We start from the raw sequence: 21,852 nt of genomic DNA on the forward strand, positions 1-21,852 counted from the left end.
CAGACATTTTATGATGCCCCTTTTATTTCCTGAAATAAAATTTGTATTTAATATATTCTTCTTATACACATTATTTTGAAACAAATTATTATGAAGCTCTAAATATAAAAATAGGGGAGAAATAGCATCACTTTATAATAAAAGAATCAGTTTGTTGGTATGTAAATGCTCAGGCATTAGAAGCTGTAAAGAAATAACCAGATGCTTATATCCTGGATATGGAATCACCATGAATGTGACAGTTGCACATGCAGACAGAGACAGGTATGTTGTATTGGTGACTCAAATACTATCAACATGGTTAAGTTTTGTGACATGATTTTCTAAAATGGTAAATTAATCTTGGTAAAGTCCTGAGCAAAACAAAGTACTACAGTGGTTGCAATGTCTGGAAAATTCAGAAATCATGGACATTTAGAAATCATGCAGAAATACCGTTTTTATGTGGAAAACGAGGTTCGATGTGAGATTCAGATAGTTATAAACAGGCTTATCATCTCTTCCTTCACTGTAGGGGAAGTTTCTGTGCCTTGCAGGCCATCTGACATCTTTGGTCTTAACCTATGAGTTACCAAGAGATGCCCCCATTGTGACATCTAGCAAAACCCTTTCTCACATTTCTAAAATAGCCTCTAGAGAACAGCATTGTCCTCGTTAGAAACCACTGCCATGTTGGTTGGGGTTTTTGGCTACACATCCCAGAATGCATGCATTCATTAGAAAAAAAAATTGTGTGATTTTGTTGTTGTTGTTTTTTGAGATGGAGTCTCACTCTGTTGCCCAGGCTGGAGTACAGTGGCACGATCTTGGCTCACTGCAACCTCCACCTCCAGGGTTCAAGCAATTCTTTTGCCTTGGCCTACCAAGTAGCTGGGATTACAGGCATGTGCCATCACACTTGGGTAATTTTTGTATTTTTAGTAGAGACGGGGTTTCACCATATTGACCAGGCTGGTCTTGAACTTCTGACCTCAGGTGATCTGCCCGGTTTGGCCTCCCAAAGTGCTAGGATTATAGGCATGAGCTACCTTGCCTGTCCAATTATGTGATATTAAAGATATTTTCTGCCTTCAGGTAAAAGGAGAAATCTGATATGTGGTGATCTTGTGACATGTCTGCTAAAAAACAAACCCTTTGAGCCTTTCCATCTGCTATAGGATAACATCCACATTTCTCCAAGTGGCAGTCAGAGGCCCTCAGAATCTGACCACTGCCTCCCACTTCAGACTCAGTTCACCCTCTCCAGAAAACTATACTCCAGTCATGCCCATCATTCCTATACATACCCAGCCATTCTCCCTTGCATGCCATTTCTAAGTTTTTCTTCTCCTGTCTCTACCTGAGTTTTATTCTCCATGATGCCCCATTATTACTATCTGTTAGAGCCAGTCTTTCACTCTGTAATCAAACAGAACGTTTGCTCGCTCTCTTTGTGTATATATCGTGTGACATTTGAAGGCGCTGTTAACTTGCAGTTTGCTTATTGCAATCTACACAGTTAAGGAATAGTGCAGTTTAAAATATTCTTGCAAATATAAAAAAATATTTTTCTAGGAACTGACATTTGTTCTTTTACTTGATTAAAAATATAGATGTTCTCCAAGCCAGCAATCAAAGAAGTCTTAAAGTTCAAGCGTTGCATTCACTTGGAAGTCTTCTCATCTTCGCAGAAAAGAAAAGGTAGATTTTTAGAAGTCTGTAGAACAAGGGCAAAGGTTTTTTATTTGCTTGTTTGAAGAAGTTTTTAATGAAAAAACATTGTCTTTCATAAATTTTAGTTCTTCAACAATACTACATTGCTACATTTTATTCATCAAATGCTACCTGAGAGAAACCATTAAGAACAGTGAATGTATTATAGTTATACGTATGTTAATTGATGTTGCTTCGGTGTATTTGCTTTCCCTTCTGGAAGATAGATTTAATAATGGGTCTCAGAAAACTTACTGCTTGATGCTTTGTCTCTGTTTTAGGGCTGCTTTTAAGTGTTGGTGTCAAGCTCTTGATGACATATTCAGAAAACCAGACGTGCTACACACGTGGAAAGAATTTGGCCCCTCACTCACCAATGTCACCAACAGTCATTCACCTCCGGGTTTCAAAGACTACAGTGAGGAGTTTCTGTCAAGAGTTGGCATCTGGGGGTGTTTGCAAGGAGCAGTCATATCAGCAAAGATAGCACAGTGAGTGTGAGGATGGAAGGATCTGCATACTAACTAACAGCTTCCTTGTGGGGTGCCCTCCTGTGCCATGCAAAGTGCTGTGCCTCATACACACTGGATTTCTGGGAGGTTATGTCCATATCATACAGGGCCTTACAGTTTATTTACTTATTTGTGATGTTTATTGCTTATGATTATCTCTTCTTCCTGTAACACAACTCTTGCCCCAAAATATCAGTGTCTGGGCCCAGGTGTTTGCTTTGCTTACTCATGGATCCCAAGTGCCAGATATGCAGCTGGCATTCAATAACTACTTAGTTTTTTTGGTGTTGTTTGGTTTTTTTTTGAGACGGAGTCTCTGTTGCCTTGGCTGGAGTGCAGTGGCTTGATCTCGGCTCACTGCAACCTCCGTCTCCTGGGTTCAAGAGATTCTCCTGCCTCAGCCTCCCGAGTAGCTGGGATTACAGGTGGCCACCACCATGCCCAGAGAATTCTTTTGTATTTTTAGTAGAGACAGGATTTTCACCATGTTGGCCAGGCTGGTCTGGAACTCCTGACTTCCGGTGATCTGCCCACCTCAGCTTCCCAAAGTGCTGGGATTACAGGCGTGAGCCACGGCGTCTGGCTCAACAATGACTTGTTGCGTGGTCAAATGAATGAACAGTTGGTGAGGAAGCAGGAAAACAGCGTGGAGGCAGTCAGGCATGGGCCTCATTCAAAAGTGTACTAGAAACCAGTTACTTTCAACAAGTTTCACATTCCTTCTGAGCCTCAGTGTCCTCATCTCTAAGCCAAGGTGGTAAAAATTACATGCTATACTGCATCAGTTTGCTAGGGCTATCATAACAAAGTACCACAGACTGAGTGGCTTAAACAACATAACTTTGTTATCTCATGATTCTGAAGGCTAGAAGTTGGAGAACAAGGTGTTGGTTAATTGGTTTCTTCTGAAGCCTCTCTTCTTGGCTTGTAGAAAGGTCACTGTGTCCACATGTGGTCTTTCCTCAGCATGTCAATATCCTAATCTCCTCTTCTTATATGGTTACCAGTCATATTGGATTAGGGCCCACCTCTGTGGCCTCATTTTCACTTAGTTACTTACCTCTTTCAATGCCCTGTCTCCAAGCATGGTCACAATCTGAGGTTACTGGGTGTGTTAGGCTGTTCTTGCTTTGCTACAAAGAAATACCCAAGACTGAGTAATTTATAAAGAAAAGAGGTTTAATTGGTTCGTGGTTCTGCAGGCTCTACAGAGAGCATGGTACCAGCATCTGCTGGGTTTCTGGGGAGGCCTCAGGAAGCTTTCAATTATGATGGAAGGCCGTATTTGAATATGGGAGCCCGCATCTCACATGGCAAGAATGGGAGCGAGAAAGAGTGGGAGGTGCCACACTCTTTTAAACAACCAGATGTGATGTGAACTCACTCATCACCAAGGGGATGGCACTAAGCCATTCATGAGGGATCCACCACCACGATCCTAACACCTCCTGTCAGACCCCACCTCCAATACTGGGGATAACAGTTTAGCATGAGATTTGGTGGGGACGTATATTCAAACTATATCACTAAGAGTTAGGACTTCAACATATGAATTTCTAGGGGATACAATTTAGCCCATAATACATACTGTATTAGTGTCCTTTTTGCTGCTGTAACAAATTACCCTAAACCTAGCGGCTTAAAACAAAACAGGTTTATTATTTTACAGTTATGGAGTTCAGAAATCATAAAATCAGTGTGTCATCAGGTCTGTGCTTCCTCTGGAGGCTCCTGGGGAGAAGCTGATTCCTTATCTTTTCCAGCTTCTTGAGGTCTCTTGCATTCCTTGGCTCATGGCCCCACCTTCTGTCTTCAAGACCAACAGCTGAGCATCTTTCCCCCACACCTGCCTCTCTCTGTCTGTCTCTCATATTTTCTTCCATCTTCACATCTCCTTCTCTGTCTCTGACCCTCCTGCCTTTCTCTTATAAGGGCCATCGTGACGATCCAGGATAATCTTCCTCATCTCAGTGGCCTTAATTTAATCACATCTGCGAAGACTTTGTTGCCCTGTAAGGTCACATATTCATAGGTTCTGGAGATTAGGGCATGAATATCTTTAGGGGACCATTATTTAGCCTACCACACATAACACATGTGAATGTCTTCAAGAATGGCTTACGCATAGCTAGCACTCACAAATATCTTAAGTATTTCAAATTTCTGATTAACATGAGAAATTTGAAAAGTGTGGAGGGATTAGAGGTGTAGGTTTCCTTCATCTCTCCAGTTACAGTTACCTCTTTAGCTTACCTGTCGGAGGTGGTGAGCAACAACCTGCATAGTGTTTTAAGCTGTAGAGCACACTTAAAACTTAACTGTTCCTAGGTAGTGATCACATTGCTTTCAGATTAGCATCTTCAGTCAAGGAAGTAAGAAAGTACTGCTTTAAAAGTATTAAACGTCAAAGATTTAGACCTCTGATTTTTTTGTGCTCCTGGGATAGAATACACACACACACACACACACACACACACACACACACACACACACACACACAATTTTCTCTCTTTCTCTCTCTCTCAACAAAATCTGAGCTTGTGACTTATTGGAGCTTGGCAATTGGGAATGGAAAAGCCAAGGAAAGGAACAGCTTGGAAAGGAACAGCTACAGCCTTCCTGCCAGAGGGCACCTCCGCTTCTCTGAGCTTCTGAAGTTATTACCAAGTGATTTTCAACAAACAGAAAGTCATTTCCTGGTTTCCCAGCCGGAAGTCTGACTGCCGTAGGAGATGTCATTCTACGGGGGCTTTGGCTGTTTTCCTAGACTCCCTGAGTAGAGGAAACTCTTCTTCCCGCCCTGTAAAATACCACACTTGAAGATCCACACAGTGAAGCTGAACTGAGGTAGACTACATTAACATTGTTGTTAATGTAGTGAACCTGACTGGTTTTATCTAAGAAAGACTTAGGAGAAGGTAATGTGGTTTGTAGTTGCAAATGTGAATTTTAAGACTCATATATAGAACACTCGAACTCTTCTTCTAAGGGACATAAAATGAAAGAGTTGTAAATGGAGAGACATTAATGTTTGGTGGAGATACTTAATGTTGTGAATGGCTCCACAATAAACAGCTAGAGAGAAAATACAACGCTTCAGTCTTCAGGGGGAATGATTTAACTGCACTCATCAAAAGCCTTTACTGTGCACCCCCTTTTACCAAAAACTTCCACGTCCAGGGGTTCATTCAGTGGAACCAATAGGATAAGTGCTCAAAAGTGTAGGCATAACAATGTTTACCTCAGCACTGGAAAATGCCAAAGTGGAGATTCATATTTTTATGTTATGGCACATCTGTATGATAAAACATTAAAGTTCTTTAGAATAATGATATAGTTCGTTATGTCTGTGAATGAAAAATTTGTTTATAAAGTAGTATGTATTGCATAATTCTAGTCTTAATATGTATGTATATGTTTCTCCGTGTGTATAATTATATACAGAAAAAGTACATGTAAGGAAATTGACTAAAATGTTACTAGTAATCATATTTAGGCAGTAGGATTATAGGGGATTTTTTATCTTCTTTTATATATTTTCCTTCTATTTTCTTATATATTTATATGTATGTATTTTTCTTATACTTTTTGTGTTCTAGATATATATGTAAAGACATTTATATCAAAATGTTTTTGGAAAATTTCTACTAATCAATTTTTTTTTCTTATACTTACTTAGATTTATTAAGTCATTGAATGTTGAAAAGAAAACTGACTGTTGCATTTTGTCTGCGTTACTCTTTCAGGTAACACTCTATGTATGTATGTTTTTCCATGGTAGCACAACCATTCATTGGATCAGTAAAAAAAGTTTATCATATTCAGAAAACTCACAGGTAGCAAAATAACATGAATCTTGATTAAATATGACAAGCCTGTCTTTCTCTTGCTGGCTGAACCCCTGTGAGACTTTCACCTTTAATTTTTTTTTTTTCTTTTTTGAGACAGAGTCTCACTCTGTCAGCCAGGCTGGAGTGCAGTGGTGTGATCTCAGCTCACTGCGACCTCTGCCTCCCGGGTTCAAGCGATTCTTGTGCCTCAGCCTCATAAGTGGCTGGGACTACAGGCGCGCACCACCACACCCAGCTAATTTCTGGTATTTTTAGTAGAGCTAGGGTTTACCATGTTGGCCAGGCTGGTCTCAAACTCCTGACCTCAGGTGATCCACCCGTCTTGGCCTCCCAAAGTGCTGGGATTATAGGGGTGAGCCACCATGCCTGGCCCACCTTTAATATTTAACAGAGTCAGTTTTCTCCTTTACACTGCAGAAGAAGGAGTTTTACAGATGGGGAAACTGAGTCTCCTGTCATTAGGAAGATCATGTTACTAGTAATCAGTATGAGGCCAGTCTGACTTCAAATAGTTGCCTTAGGTTACCTCATCTCTAAATTCAGTTTTGCTTGGTTATATGATATAAAATCTATCTTATGATAAAGGTGAAAAATAACTTGAAGACTACAGGAGAGGTATGCTTGCAGTTCTCGGAATTTTGGTTTGCCTTCACTGAAGAAGAAAGGAGCTTTTATCTGAAATACAAGACATTTTGAAATTCCAAAATGTAACCAGGGGCCTTTGTAATCTACTAAAGGTTCTATTTACTTTGAAGGATGGGCACTCTTGTTCTGTGTATCAGAGAAGTCTCACAGCTTATGAAATCTAAATAAGTGAGTTCTTCAGGACGGGCTTCTCTGAATGGAAGGCCAGACTTTTCAATTTTCTTATGTTCCTTATGACTCTTGCCTGGGCTTCAAAGGGAAGAAGTACAGAAGGCAAGGGTGTAAAGGAAATGACCCGACTCTGACTTCTTACGTCGCATTCTTTACCTTCTGATACTCCTTGTTCTTGAAGATAATGCTGTTTATGTTTTAGAAAATACGTGTTTTAACAAATATTTAACTTTCTGCTTAATGTGGACAATATGTGTATTATTTCTTAGTAATACTATACCTAAAATAAAAATTAGCTGGTGGGATTTATTTTAAAAGCCTATTAATTCTTTTTATGATTTTAAAACAAATTTGTGATAGTAAAAATTTCAACAACTACAAAGTATTTTAGAATAGGATATCTCATGACCTTAATAAGCCATTGGATTGAAATTCTTTCTGATATGTACATTAAAATAATTTCATGATGCATTTGTCATTAAGAAATTCTAATTGTTAAAATAACAAAAGAAGCACCCTTAAATGAAAAATGTGTTTTGTGTGTTCATCTTGTTTCCCCAACATCTAGTGTAATGTTGGTTACATAAATTACCAAAAACTATTGGTCAAATTAAACAATAATCTTTTCATTTAAGCAGGTAAAAGTTTGGAATTACCTCTGCCTGATTGAGACTTCTGAAACAAGTAGTCATTTCCTCTACTTATAGCTTGGTATAGTGGAAAGAACATAGTTTTTTTGTTGTTGTTTGTTTGTTTGTTTGTTTTTTAGCTAAATAGACATGACTTTGAATCTCCTTTCTGCCATCGTTAGCTGTGTGACTTCAGATAAGTTGTTTAAGCCTCAATTGTATCATTTGTGACATAATAATCCTTCTAAGAGCAGGTTAAAATAACATTAAATGAGATAATGTTTATAAGGAATTTACCAGCAGTGCTTAACATAAGATTGACCCTCAACAAAACATAATTTAATATAATGATAATTTCTTTGAAAATAAGAAGTATCCAACTACCATGGAATTTAAAAAGCCCATCTGGAGTGATAAAAGCATTTGGAACTTGTAATGATGATAATATAAATGATAAGTACCATTTATTACAAAGTACAGTGTGCTAGGCATATACTAAGCATTTTATAAAGCAATACATGTATTTATCTTTTTTGTTTCATTATTGAAAATGCTATCTATAGCTCTTTATATTTCACTTTTTTTCATTTTCAGGGTTTGCTTAGAACCACACTTCCACATCCCAAAGCTGAATGTTGCTATGCTCAATATGAAATCACTCAGCTTCTCCCAGGCATTGAACTCTTCTCAGATAGATACAGGGCTGACATTTGCTCTGTAATTGCAAGTCTGTATTACATTATACGTGAACTGCACTTTGTTAGGCAAAACCTAATAGTAAGTAATTTGTAAAATCAAAATTATATATCACTGGGATATTTTGCTCCACTTACCTCATACTTTTAAAATTTTGCTAATGTTCTTTTGGTCAGTTACTGTTTAGCTTTTAAACTCTATATATGTAGGATTCTTACTTACACTTCAAACTAAAATGTATTAATTAATATTCTTTCTTTGCATTTTGGATACAAAAGCAGTCTATTTGACTTTTTCTCCTTTTACTATGTTACTTTATATTTTTTTCTTAAGTTAGTTGGTGAAATTGATCAGAATGCATCACTGATCTCAAACACAAAAATCTAGTGTACTTGTAAGCCACTGCATTAAGTTGTTCAGGTTATATCAGTCCCAAAACTGTGAGAGTGTTTCTTTATTGAGATAAGTTTATCTTTATGTCTCTTGTCTTTTCTCTGTCAAGGGTGCATCTAAGAGAAAAATAGGTTCTAAGTATGAGATAAAAGACAGACATTTCTTAATGTCCTAGGAAATAAAAAAAAAATCCAAGTACAGCTCTTCTCTCCTTTGGGGAAAGAAATCACAGTGTATGTCATAAATTTGAAGCTGGTTGCATTAAAAAAATTAGTATGTTCTATTAGAATTGTTGGCCATTTTATATTTTCCTCCATTATTTCATCTTTTTTCTTTCTTTATGTTCTTTCCTTATTTTTTCGCATCTCTTTTTCTCCTTTGTTTGCTTCTTTACATCTATTCTTTCTCCTTTTCTGCTTTTTTCCCTTTCCTCCATGATTTTCATACCTTCTTACTTTTTTCCCCCATATATTTTTTTCTATTCTCTCGGTATATTTGTTCTTCTGAATTCAACTCTCTCTTTATATTGAAAATATTTAGTGCCCCCTGATATGAATTGTTAACTTATAAAACCATGTATTAAAGTAAAGAGATTGATAAGTGCATTTAACACTTGGCAGACTTGATGAGAAATTGTTTATTTTTTAAAAATAACAAAATGGTGCCCCTCTCACTGTTAAAGGGATTCATTTCTGGGTTGAAGAAATAGTTCTATCCCCTGGGTAACCTTTAGCTGCCTAGTCATATTCATATATAATACATATCACTGTGCTGGAAAAGAAATGAGGTTTTTTTTTCTCTAAAGCTGAAGAAATTGAGAATGTTTTTCTGAATAATTGAGCAATTGGCAGCAATAAAATGGTGTGTTTTTATTTCTTACTAAAGAAAAGAAACTAAATCTCAAAGATAATCGCCAACTTTTAATGTTTTGTGCTGCATTAATTGTGGAAAAAGGTATTGTGTTATGTTTGTAGGGCATAGTTATAGAAAAATGTATTGTATTATGTTTGAAATCATTTAAGACCAGTTCTAATCCTTTTAAAAAGCTGTTGCTATTAGCAGCTGCCAGTTGACTGACAATTAGAGGTTCCCCAGCTGAAATTGCAAGAAGTAAACAGTTTCCATTTTGTATTACATTAACCTTCTCCAGAAGAAGCCCAGTGGCTAAGGGGACTTCTGTGGAATATAAAATTTGCTATGTGACCCAGAGCTGTGGAGCTATGGGAAATAGTTTGCTAACTAATGGGGATCCCAATCTGCCTTCCACTCCATCTTCCTTTGGCAGGGAAGGCTACAGTTGCAGGAGCTGAGCTTCAGGTTTGATTTGAGGTCAGGAGCTGTTCCAGTGTTAGGCAAAACTGTCCTCTCCACATCTTTCTCTGGATGGATCGTGGTTGGGCCATTTGAAATATTGATGGTCTATAAGCCTACACATATATCCATGGGACTTCAAGAGCAATTGAACTTGGGGTGAATTCTAGGAAAATAAAAATATTACAAGAAGAGTAAGCTTGGGTTTTAACCAGTAGAATATATGCTATGTGAAGGCAGGGACTTGTTAGATTTTGTTCTCATTCAACGGTTCCTAACACATAATAGGCATGTTATAAATCTTTTTTGTTGATAGACAAATTCTAATTGAAGACAAAAAGCAGCTGGCATTGAAATGAATAAGTAGGATCCAGTTAGGGAGCAGAGATTGAGTTCCTTTGCTTTAAATTTTCCATTTATTTGGTAGCTCATTTGCTAGAATTTTTCCACAGGCCACAGTGATTCATATATTTATGTTGAGTTAATTATTTTCAAGGAAGATAATTGATTGGATTTTAACCTCTTCCTTCTTAAAGAGATGTGCAACCTAGGTTTGGGGTACCAAATGGCATCTACTGGGAACTGTAAGTCTCTGATAGCATCTTAAAGTTCCGTTAAACTTATGAAGCATGTGCTAGATAGATTATTTCACTTATTTTCAACAGTATAGTTTCCTAGCATGGAAAGTAAATCAGTATATAACATATCCTATATTTAAGATTTGGCTAAATTTGATTATTAGGTTATTAGTTTGATAAAATATATTTTGAAACAAAGAGTGTTTTTCTCCTGATAGGTTCTGCCTCTCCTTGCATTGTATCAATATTTTGTTTCTGGAATTTGTCAAGACGTAACAAGAAATCTAGAAGCAAGAATCCTCAAGGTATGTTACAAACTTTTAAGACATTTGATATTCTTGAACTATTAAGGATATTGTCATGTATTAATTTGATTCTAGGACTTATAATAACAAGCTGATAATAACATGGCATTACACTGATGTAAGAAATAACTTACCCATTATTATAATAAAGTACGAGAAAGAGCCAGTCAGAAAGGTGTAGATTATTTTATGCATGGGCCACAGTAAAGTGAGGAACAGCTGCACATGGAAATAAGGCTCACCCAACACCAACTGGCCTGGAAATCACCACTTCTGAGAGACTGGCTTCCTGGTGAAGACCAACTGAACCAGTTTTCTGAGCTTCTGTGAATTTATTCCTAAGAGCCTTTATGGATATCATGGTACACAAGAATTTTTCAATGCACAGGTAATTGAATTAACAAGATCAGATAGATGCTAAATTACAAAAAATCCTGTAATCCAGAAGTCAGTTAAGGTTCTCTGCCTTTGAGATTCATGTGTGATTGATTGGCTTGAACACCACATGGAGTGGGAAGCACCTTGTTCTCTCTGCTCTCTTTCCTAATCACCCATGTTGCCAGCTCCCACTGTTGTTGAATTTGTTTTGTACGTGGATAATCTCAATATCCAACAAATATGCTCCCAGTTCTGTACTTCCTCAACTCTAATATAGAATTCAACTCTATTTTATATCTTACGCACACACACACACATGCACACACATACACACACAACATATATTCACCCTTTTTTCTATAGTGGACTTTACTAAAAATTAGGAAGACAGAGAAATTTAAGTTGAGGCAAAACAAACAATTGAAGATAGAACATTTGGCTTTCTTGAGCTTAAAATCTTTCTTGGCCATCATCTCATGCTTTTGCCTCCAACTGAATGGAGTAATCAGCTATGGGCTGGTAAATGTCACAATTGGCTCTGAAAAAAAAACCTCAAGGCTGGGCATGACGTCTCATGCCTGTAATCCCAGCACTTTGGGAGGCCGGGGTGGGTGGATCACCAGGTCAGGAGTTCGAGACCAGCCTGGCCAACATGGTGAAACCCCATCTCTACTAAAGATAAAAAATTGGCCGGATGTGGTGGCAGGCGCCTGAAATCCCAGCTACTCTGGAGGCTGACGCAGGAGAATCACTTGAAACTGGAAGGAGGAGGTTGCAGTGAGCTGAGATTGCACCACTGCACTCCAGCCTGGGCGACAGGGCGAGACTCCGTGTCAAAAAAAACAAAACAAAAAAAAAACAAAAAAAACACCTCAAAAGTTTCATTTGTGGCATTTTCAATTTCCATCCATGGTGTGAATACTCCCACTATGTCTGACTTCAAGCTACCGACAAGACATCTCTAACGATGGAATCGGGGACAAGATGTGCACAGTCAGCTCTTGCAAATTGGAGTGAGTGGGCTCCAACACACCACTGGCTTCATTCATACTTCTGCTTTTGTGGAAATACTCTCTGCCTTTTGTCCCCAAATTTATCCCATTTTCTAATAAGGGAAAATTAAACTTCCATTTGAATTTCGCTTCGTGTCTAAACCCTGCCCTGGGGCCTATATTTTCAGACCCAAATAGTTTGTTGCATGCTATTTCTAAGTAAAGAAATTAAGAATTCTAGTGCTGATTATTAATGATTTTAACCTGGGAATAAATAATTTGTTACTGATCATGAAAATTTCTCAATCACCCTCTCTGAGTTACTGAACTCTTATGAGTTCTCTTGCTTTTGAATTCCAACACTTTTAAAAGAAACTCCATGTAACTTTTCTCTCTTTTTTACAAAAGATAATGTTCTCTTCAATATTGCAAAATTCTTGAGGCTAGGATCAGTATCTTATTCATCTTTTAATTCCCTGTAGTATCTTGAGTAATACATTCACATAGTTGAAATTCAGTAATTAACTATTGAATTTAAAATCTGCAGACATTTATCAAGTGCCTACTGTCCACTCTCTATAGTGTTTAGTGGGAACTCACCTAGAAAATACTTGGTAGATATTTATTGATGTAACTCTAAAACAACATTTATTGAGTACTTCCTATTTAAAAGCACCATGTTAGTAACTCCAGTCAAAAAAATGTAACCAATGGTCCTTGCTTATAAGGAAGTGAAAACTGAGAAGAAAGACAGAATGTATACCCAAGACAATAATGTTGGTACCTGCCACTCGGTCATTTCCAAATGAGTGTGATGAACACTCTCCAGGAGTTCGAAAGAGGAAAAAATGGCTTTGAGTCTTTAGGTTTCATAAGTAGGTAAGATTTAGACTTGAAAAGAGTAGAATTCATGGAGCAGGAGAGAGGAAAAAGGGAACATTTCTTGGCAGTCAGTGTGAAAGATAGGTGAGAAAATATTGATTTGTTTAGCGGGCGGGGTGGTTCAGTTACACTAGAGTGGAGGTTTTGGGTAGGCAGGTTGTAGAAGATAACATGAGTATACCAGAGGTCGATGACATTGAGACTACCAGGGACCTAGTCTTGAATTCCCAACTCTGAAGAGATGTAATTTGGAGGTGGAGCCATGAGAGAAATGAAGAGATTGCAATATCCGAATTGTGTAACATGTACAGTCTGGTCTGTCCTTAAGAGGCAAGAAGCATGAAAGGGTTGCAATGATCATAACTCAACAAGAGGAGATCTAGAGGGGCACCAAAGGACATAATCTGGAACAAAATGGTTAGATGACTTTTTTTTTAATCATATTGTTAGCACTTGGTAGCTGTTTTTGTCCTAGAGTAGCATAAAAACCTGAGAAGAACTGTGGACTCAATTCTGGAGAACTGGGTTGGAGAATTAATTATAGAATTTATATAGAATCTTATTATTTTCTATAATTAATTAATTATAGAAATTGGATCAGGAGAATGACATGATCATATCTGGTATCTGGTAGCAGTGTCAGGAGTAGAGTAAGCAGTGGGATCTTATTGGCATAGTAGGATTGAAAAACCAGACTAGGGTTTTGAAAGAAGCAATGAAAGAGGACAAATGATGGATTATACAGAGGAAGGAATGACAGCCTGTGTGAGCAGAGTTTGCCTGACCTTTCTGAAGTAAACTGGGGTCAGGGAGTTGGAAGAGAGAAAAGTCATAGTCAGGAAATAACACGCAATGATGCTTCCTGACAAATCAAAGAGCAATAGATCACACTCTGAAGTTTCTATAGTGCCCTAGTGTCTTTCAGGGAAAGCTTTAAGACCTCTTCATGATCAGCTGGCCTGGCTTCACTTTAGAACTGCCAACATCTTGAAAGATTTGTCACTGTCAACACATCAAACCTAGAAAGGGTACCAATGATTCTATATTCGTGTGAGTGAATGGTTGATTTATGGGTAGTTCTTTTTGCTGTCTGGCTTGTTTGTGTTTGCAGTGTTGGTCACCTCTGAAAATATATGTCCATTATTTACCCAATTGATTTTTCAAATGGTCAGATTGGTATGATAAACTGAAGCCAGAAAGAGTCCATGTTCAGAAATCTTATAGTCAAGACTCAAGGAAACTAACCACATACAGATATGGGGAAGTGTTTCCTCCTACGGGTAATGAGAAAAATGGTCATCTAGAAACCTGAAAGAGTTTATATGTCTCCCCCGAACCTCCTTTGATATTATATGGCACTGGGGAGATTAGACCCCAAGGTGTCTTAGGCAAAGACCAAAGTATGCAACTCAATAGACAAGTAATTTTCTCTTTCTTATTAATAATATTTTCTTGATCTTTTATATTTTATTTTCATGTTATTTATGTATCCAATTTCCCACTAGCCCACCTTTTTATTTCTTTAAAATTCACACACTCTTGAGATTCCTAAGATAATAATAAATGGGAAACAGAGAGTATGATGGGTGGACATGCTAAGGATAAATGGAGTTTTCTTTTCCTATGTTATGTATTTACATGTTAATCTAATTTCGTACTTTATTCTCTGCTTCCACATTTACCCTTCTCTATTCTCTACAAAGTCACTAGATAGCTTTCACAATTTAAGTCAGGTCAGGGCCCTGTCCTGTTTAAAACTCTCCAATAACTCCTTATCACACAGAGAATAACGTGCAAAATCCCTACTCTGGTCTTCAGGTTCTACTTGACCTTTCTTGGCCAGCATTCACATTCACCTCCTGACCTCCTCCCCTTGCTCCCTGAGTCCTGCCATATAGCCTCTACACTAAGGTCCCTTAGCAGATTTTCATGTCTGTCTCCTTTAATGCCATTCCCAAATCTTCTCTTGAAGGTTTCCTTCACAGAGAATTCCTTCCTGACCACAGTCTTGAAAATAGCATTTGTGAGTACCCTGTATCCCTTTGTATGTTGTGTATATCTTCATGTGTCACTGAAACTTAGATAAACATGCATCCCAATGGAACATAACCTCCAAGAGGGCTTGGTACATATGTGGTGCTCCATAAATATGTTGAACAAATTTAAGTAAGAACTCCTTTTTCTATAATTTTCTGATTGATGATCCTGCTGGATTATATTCAAATTAAGCCATATAAAATATATAGCTATAAATTGATTAATATTTTTAAATATATGTATTTAAAATTAACAGTGGCCATTAATTATGGATAAGAAAATTGTTCATTGTAGCACTATTCACAATAGCAAAGACATGAAATAAACCTAAATGCCTATCATTGATAGACTAGATAAAATGTGGTACATATACACCATGGAATAATATGCAGTCATAAAAAAGAATGAGATCATGTCCTTTGCAGCAACCTGCATGGAGCTGAGCTGGAGGCCATTATCCTAAGCAAACTAACCCAGGAACAGAAAACCAAATACCACATGTTCTCACTTATAAGCAGGAACTAAATATTAAGGACACATGGACACAAAGAAGGGAACAATAGACGCCAGGGCCTGCTTGAGGGTGCAGGGTGAGAGGAGGTGAGGATCAAAAAAATAACAATTGGGTACCATACTTGTCACCAGTAGAGGGCTGTGACTGCAAGTTGTTCAGGTTCTTGGCGTTTTGAACAAAGAACTGGACAAAACGTCCAGCAAAGCAAAGAAAGAATGAAACAAGAAAAGAATGAAAGCAGAGGTTCATTGAAAATGAAAGTACACTCCACAGTGCGGGAGTGGGCGTGAGCAGCGGCTCAAGGGTCTGGATACAGAATCTTCTTGGGTCCAAATGTCCCCTATTCCCATGGCCACTTCATGCTCACCTCATGTAAATGAAGTGGTAGCCCACAATCAGTCTGATTGGTTGCAGAAAGCAGCCAACCAGAGACTGAAGTAAGTTAAAAAGGTTACTCTCCTGTGCAAACATCTGATTGGTTGCAAAAGGCAACCAATCAGAGGCTAGGGTGAAGTAACAAAGTTATACTTCTATGCAAACGAAGACTCGTCTGCAATCAGTCTGATTGGTTGCGGACAGCCAGTTTCCTATCTGCCCCGCAGAAAAGGTGGGGGTTTCCAAAGGGAGTAACCTCTGGTCCTTTTGTTACTCAGGCGTGGAAAGTTAGGGTTTTCCTTTCAATTTAGTTCAAGGAAGTTGGCGTGAGACAGCCTTAGATTCCCTTCCTTCAGACCCTATTCTCCTGCCTCATACTTATTACCTGGGTGATGAAATAATCTGTATACCAAACCCCTATGACATGCAATTTACCTATGTAACAAACCTGCACAGGTACCCCTGAACTTAAAATAAAAGTTAAAAATAAAAGAAAATTAGTAGTTGTCTCTATGTTGATACATTGTGGAGTTAGTCTCCCAGTTTGACTTGCCTCGTTGGGCTGGAGAACATTAGGAGTGTTTTTGTTTTGTTTTTCTTTTGAGCTATAGTTAGTAATGGGAACAAAAAAAATCATTAAAAAAACTTTTATACAGCTATCATATTATAAAAATATTAATGTGTTTGCCTCTGATGAAGTAAGCAGCATCTGATAAATGTCCATTGTTTTGAACAGCCGCCTGCTGTTGTTAGCTTCTTGGTCCATTGCACATGTATATGGGCATACACATAGACACACGCATCTCTCTCCACTGTGTCTAGTAAACATTAATTCATAATGCATTACCAACATTAAGCAGAAATTTTGGATCTCAGAAAGTTGACGATTTTCTCTATACTTTTGTTTTCTAAGTAAAACAAATTGTTTAATTAAGTACCTCATTATTTCCTTTCCTTTACAGATAGAAATCCTTATAGATTTGAGATTCTTTTCTGAAGCCTTTTATGAGATATCCCAAATTTTCTATGGAAAAAACATGCCTTGTCCAATACCTGCAGGCTATAAAGCTACTGGAAAAATGAAGGTAACCTGACAATTTGATTCAAAGCAATTTCTTTACCTATGAGGGATACATTCCTAAAATGTAAGGAACATTCCCACGAAAGTGTATTTACAATCTCTGGTATTTTAGCCCTCTTTGTTAAGCCTGGTTACAACTAACATCAGGATTTTATGAGGTTTCATTTGTCTGGGTTGGAAGAGTGTCATGGGGGAGGGAGCATGGTTTTGGAGTAGTTTTTGCAATCGAATTCTGGCTCAGGGACGCTGCATGTTGCTTTTTATTATAGTTACCGTGGGCAGTCTCACTAGGCACATTTATCAGCCACTACTGCTTAGTTTTTTGAGTCTAACATTATAATTTCTGGTTAATATTTTAAATCAAAATAGTCTTTCCTTATGTCTTATTTGGATCTCTTTGATTTTCATACTTTATACCAAAGTTTTAAGAATGTGTTCAAATTTCTTCTGATTTCTGTGAGGAGAGAACATTCCTCCATATTGTCTAACCTTTTTTGATTTTAGGAGATGGTTTTTACCTGGCTTGTTTAATTTGTATTTATAAACTGGATAATTGAAGCATCCTTGAAAATGAATACTGGAGTTGATGTTTAAAGCATAAATTAAATCAGAGGGAGCTATTATTTTCCTCTCTTTTAGTCTTCATGGTGGTCTGGGAATCACTGGGTGATCATGCTTCAGGCAGATGCTTGGACCCTCCTAGACCAGCAATAAAGGAAATGGGAGAAGGTAGCAAGTCAGTTTGCCTGGGAGAGAGTGTGTGTGTGAAGAGTGAGACTGATAGGCACAATACCAGCTGGTTGGATTCAAATTTGGAGGACCTAAAGCAACCTGGAGAATGAGCTATAAGTCTTGAAAACCACTAGCATAAGCTGACATTATATTTACATATAATATGATCATTACTTCAGAGTATTCCCCTAAAATGCACCTGCTTATTACTCCATATGACTGCTACAGCATTATAATTTATTGTAATAGGGGGTGAGGCTATCCACAGAACATCCCAAGAGGGATGTTTATTAGGCAATTGGATACATGTATGTGCATGAGTATGTATGTATATACATCCATATATATGCATATATCTGTGTGAGATTGATAGATAGATGGATAGAGAGATACACATAGAGAGGGGAAAGAGAGAGAGATTGGAGTCAGTTGATTTGACTGTTTTGCTCATTTTCTGTGGCATAAATTAAGCATCATCTTACCTGGATTAAATTAGCAATATTTTCTTGCTTGCTCCTCAGTTAATTACACTTTAATTAGTTAAAAAAATATTTTTTGAGTGCTTACTGAATACAGATGCCATTCCAGGCATGGAGATAGAGCAGTAGAAAGACAGCAGGGGGGCTCCTGCTTTCCTGGAGCTTACAGTCCAGTGAGGAAGACAAACACCAAATACATTAAGCACATAAGTATATGTCAGGTATATACACAGCTGTCAAGGACAATCAAACAGAGTTGAGGGGATGGAGAGTGACCAGGGCAGTGGAGTGCTGTTTTATTCAAAGTGGTTTGGAGAATCTCTATAATAAGCAAGTTTTGAGGGAAGTGAGCCATGGAAAGATCTGAGGGAACAACCTTCCAAGTAGGAGGAACTGCAAGGGCAAAGGTTCTAAAAGGGATGCTTGCAAGATGTGGTTGAGGAAAACCAAGTAGGCAAAGTGAGGCTGCAATGAGGAGGAGGAGGAGGAGGAGGAGGAGGAGGAGGGACCTAGGAGTCAGATCATGTAAGACCTCATAGGGCTTGATAAGGACTGGAATTTTCTCTAAATAAGATGGGAAACTGCGCAGTTTTGAGCAGAGAAGTGACGTGATAGGAATTAAATATGAAAGGACACTGCTTACTATTGGGGAAGAGGCTGTGGGTGGGCAGGGGTATACATTGGGACACCAGTTAGGAGGCTGTTGCCGATAATCTGGGTGGGGCATAATAGTGATTGAGATGATTGTGCCGAAGGGAGTGAACAGCAGTCTGGTTCTGGGTGTGTTGTGAAGGTACAGCCAGCTGCATTTGCTGATAATGGTTTGGATACAGGATGTAAGAGAAAGGAGGCAAGGATGACTACAGAGTGTTCAACCTGAGCAACTGGTAGGAAGATTTTTTCGTGTACTGAGATGGGGAATACTGCTCCAGATAGGGGTTGAACATGTTAAGTATGAGAGTCCCAGTAGACATCCAGGTGGAAATGCAGCATAGTTAGGTGCAGATCATATAGGGTCTGGAATTCAGGGGAGAGTTTGGGGTTGCAGGGACACATTTGGGAATGCTAGAAGAGAGATTTAAAATCACGGAACTAGATGAATTCAGCTGGGGATGAGGCAGATAGAGAAAAGCAGAAGTCAGAGGACTAGACATTAGGGTCACTCACATTTAGAGTCCAGGAGGATGAGAAGGAAAGAGAAACCAGTTGGGTAGGATGAGAAACAAGAGAGAGTTTTCAATGGTCACTGCTTTCACTGAAATAAATAAACAAAAGTTCAGAAGCTAATTTCTACAAGTAGATTCCAAACTTCATTTTTATCAACTAGTTTTCATAAGATAAATGTATGGGTGAATCTATCTCCCAGTAGATTCTGATTTCAGATTTTGTATTCTCAAAGTTAATTTGCAGCTTTCCAGCTTCAGTTGGGAATTTCAAAAGTGTAATTAAAAGAGGAAATGTGTTCAGGATTTATAATTAAAATAGGTGCCAATGTTATTAAGCTGCAGGCTAGTTATTTAAAGAACGGATTAATGAATTAAGTTTCACTTGTAAAAGAAGTAACTGAAAAAGTCCTACAGATTACTATTGAACTTTTCACAGGCCTTTAAAAAAATTCTGTATTTTAACATTATACTCATATTGGTATTCTGCTCTTATCATCAAATCGAAAGTCCCATTATTAAACTCTCTTTAATTTATACCACCAAGGATTTCCCCTTGGATTCAGTTACTCACTTTTCAATGTATTATGGGTAATAAAGAATATCTTCAAAGAAGGGAAAAATTTTTAAAACACCAATACTTTTTCAATAAAAGCTATCTGTGATGTATCGTTTTGGGAGGTTCCCTTAAAAGCAGATCCTGAGAGTAGGATTTGGGAACAATAGTGTCTTTGGGAAGTGATTCTAGGAAGTAAGGTGAGCTAGCAGGGAAGCTAGATAGGGGAAAACCAATCCAGAGAGTGTGAACGAGAAGGTCACCGATATGGGTAACTGGGGCTCTCAGAGAGACTGGGTAGAACACTTCTGTTCTTCTTTGGTAAGATTTATTCTCTGCACTTCTAGCCTCTCCTGAACATTCTTATGGCCAGGCAAAGAGCTACAGGTACTTGAGTAGAACACCATCTACATGTGAGCAACCTGTCCATGGAAGCTGCTGGTGACTTCCTGGTGACCAAGGGGGATGAGGGAGGGGCAGAGGGACATCACTGTCGGATTCTACCAATGGGAATCTTTTAAAAAGGGCCTTCTATACCAAGAGAGATGCATCCTACTAGATACATCAGTCTCCTGTGGCAAATAAACTAAATGTTTCCTAATGCAACATTATATTTAGAGCCAAATATAATGACAAGTAATACACCAAAAAGGAAAAAAAAACAAAAATATTTATTCTGAATAGCAATACAATTTTATCTCAAACCGATAACGATTTTTTTAAGTGATAATACTCACTGTTGTTAAAAGTGCAATAATTCTGACATTTTCATACAATGTGGGTGGGAGTGTAAATTGAGCCAGACTCTTTCAATTTTCTCAGTATATTCATATCTTTTGACCCAGAAATTCTGCTTCCAGGAATCTATCCTAAGGCAATAATCAGAAATATAAACAAAATAGTCATCAGTGTTATTTAAACTAGGGCTGAATGATGGGATAATGATGGGGAAGTGGCTCCCTCAGATATCTAGCAATAGGAAAGAGGTTATTAGGCTACATTCATAGGATAAAGTATCACCTACACATTAGACTGAAGTTTACAAATAATGATATGGGAAGAAAATTATGATGTAATGTTTAGTGAACATGGAATAGAAATCTATTTTTAAAAATTTAAAATACATCGGCCAGGCGCAGTGGCTCACGCCTATAATCCCAGCACTTTGGGAGGCCGAGGTGGGCAGATCACGAGGTCAGATATCAAGACCATCCTGGCTAACATGGTGAAACCCCGTGTCTACTAAAAATACAAAAAATTAGCTGGGCATAGTGGCGGGCACCTGTAGTCCCAGCTACTCGGGAGGCTGAGGCAGGAGGATGGTGTGAACCCGGGAGGTGGAGCTTGCAGTGAGCTGAGATGGCGCCACTGCACTCCAGCCTGGGTGACAGAGCGAGACTCGGTCTAAAAAAAAAAAAAAAAAATATATATATATATATATATATATATATATATTTATTTAAAATACATCAAAAAGAAGTTAGTAGGAAAAACATCAAATATTAACATTGTATTTCTTAAAAGAAGTTGACTTATATATGATTTTTACTTTATACAATACTTATTTTTTCTGACTAGAGCATAAATTACTTTTTCAATAAAAATGATAATTAAAATAATTTTAGAACACATTAAATGTTTTATTTAAAAGAATACTCAAGTAATCTTGTTCTTGCTGTTACTATTTTGTATTTTGACAGATCTTTCAATCATTTGACTCAGGAAAACCTCTTACCAGTAAAGAAAATATACAGGTAAGGATAATAATATTTTATAAACATGGTTTTCCTAAGTGTGGATAATTTTTGAGTCATTCTAATCTATTTGGTTGATACAGTCTTTGATTCTGAAAATCTGCTATGTAATATTCTTTTCTTTTT

The 21,852-nt window shown here is 37.8% G+C and overlaps 1 protein-coding gene across 1 annotated transcript in view; it reads left to right on the top strand.

The window, feature by feature from the left end:
• CFAP54 (cilia and flagella associated protein 54) overlaps positions 1 to 21,852 on the top strand; it is a 372,948-nt gene that overhangs the window by 197,412 nt on the left and 153,684 nt on the right. Inside the window, exons 42-48 of the mRNA XM_055357441.2 lie at positions 1,593 to 1,680; positions 1,974 to 2,183; positions 5,884 to 5,950; positions 8,095 to 8,277; positions 10,697 to 10,783; positions 16,924 to 17,046; positions 21,673 to 21,726. Of these exons, the coding sequence (XP_055213416.1) occupies positions 1,593 to 1,680; positions 1,974 to 2,183; positions 5,884 to 5,950; positions 8,095 to 8,277; positions 10,697 to 10,783; positions 16,924 to 17,046; positions 21,673 to 21,726 (812 nt within the window). The remainder of the gene's footprint in view (positions 1 to 1,592; positions 1,681 to 1,973; positions 2,184 to 5,883; positions 5,951 to 8,094; positions 8,278 to 10,696; positions 10,784 to 16,923; positions 17,047 to 21,672; positions 21,727 to 21,852) is intronic.

The sequence above is a fragment of the Gorilla gorilla genome, chromosome 10 (assembly GCF_029281585.2).
Source record: "Gorilla gorilla gorilla isolate KB3781 chromosome 10, NHGRI_mGorGor1-v2.1_pri, whole genome shotgun sequence".
NCBI classification, from domain to species: Eukaryota; Metazoa; Chordata; class Mammalia; order Primates; family Hominidae; genus Gorilla; species Gorilla gorilla.